The 995-nt window shown below is 53.3% G+C and overlaps 1 protein-coding gene across 1 annotated transcript; it reads right to left on the bottom strand.

The window, feature by feature from the left end:
- Positions 1 to 368: 368 nt before the first annotated feature.
- LOC104509026 (homeobox protein GBX-2-like) lies at positions 369 to 892 on the bottom strand (the record flags this gene model as incomplete). Its single annotated transcript, XM_010150826.1, has 1 exon — positions 369 to 892. A coding segment is annotated over one exon (524 nt), but the record flags the coding sequence as incomplete, so codon positions are not given.
- Between the last annotated feature and the right edge of the window lie 103 nt (positions 893 to 995).

Below are 995 nucleotides of genomic sequence, written 5' to 3'. Positions count from 1 at the left end.
GGGCGGGTGTGGGGTGGGGGTGCAGCGTAATAATAAATATCTGTGTGTCTCTTCCAGGGTTTGATATTCCTGCTCCGAACCAAAACAGTTCCCAAGCCTTTTGCCTTCGCAGACTCATCGCTTGACTCGGTAAGTGGAAAGTTTCGCTTTAAAGTTCGCTCGTGGCGGAGATTTGCTGTGTGCTCGTGTGGGATTTTTTGTTTTCCTCCTTGGAGACCGTTTGCTTTAGGTTTGTTATTTTTTTTTCCTTTTTGCTTCAGTTGTCGTTTTTGGGGTTGTGGGTTTTTTTTTGTTTAGTTGGGTTGCTTTTAAACCCAGATTTGGAAACTTTTCCCTCAAAAACTTGTGGTTCTGAGCACAGGGAGAGATCAGGGTCGGGCTTGTTCCAGCTGCTGATGCTGACTCCTGATCGCAAACCTGCTGACGTGCACCGGGATGGGTACCACGATCTTAGGGTTTCGGGAGGGCTCCCCTGTCTTGGAGTTGGCGTTGCCCGCCTTGACCCGTTTCCATTTCGCCCGTCTGTTCTGGAACCAGATTTTCACCTGCACCTCGCTGAGTTTGAGGGCGTGAGCGATCTGGGACCTCTCTGTCAGGGACAGGTACTTTTTGCAGTGGAACTCCTTTTCCAGCTCCAGCAGCTGCTCGCTGGTGAAGGCTGTTCGCCTCCGCCGGTTTTTCCCCGTGGACGTGGTGTTGGTGGAATTGGGAGGGTTTTGGGGGTTTTCCTCCAGCGCGTTGCCAGAGTCCTCTTCCTTGTGAGCCGCCTGGCCGGGGATGTTGTCGTCCGAGCTATAGTCTAGATCGCTGTCCATGGAGAAACTTTCCTCCTTGCCCTTCGCATCCTCTTCCGCTTTGGGATCCTCCTTCCCCTGGCCCCGGAGAGCCCCGGCTGGAAGCAAAGAACAGGCCTTTCGTTACCATTCGGTACCCTCCGTCCCACGCACACCGCAACCCTCCCCACGCCCCAAAATTGTTGGGTTTGGGGTTTTTTT

The sequence above is a fragment of the Eurypyga helias genome, unplaced genomic scaffold (genome assembly GCF_000690775.1).
Source record: "Eurypyga helias isolate BGI_N326 unplaced genomic scaffold, ASM69077v1 Scaffold45674, whole genome shotgun sequence".
Classification (NCBI taxonomy): domain Eukaryota; kingdom Metazoa; phylum Chordata; class Aves; order Eurypygiformes; family Eurypygidae; genus Eurypyga; species Eurypyga helias.
This window is presented reverse-complemented; position numbering and strand designations above follow the sequence as displayed.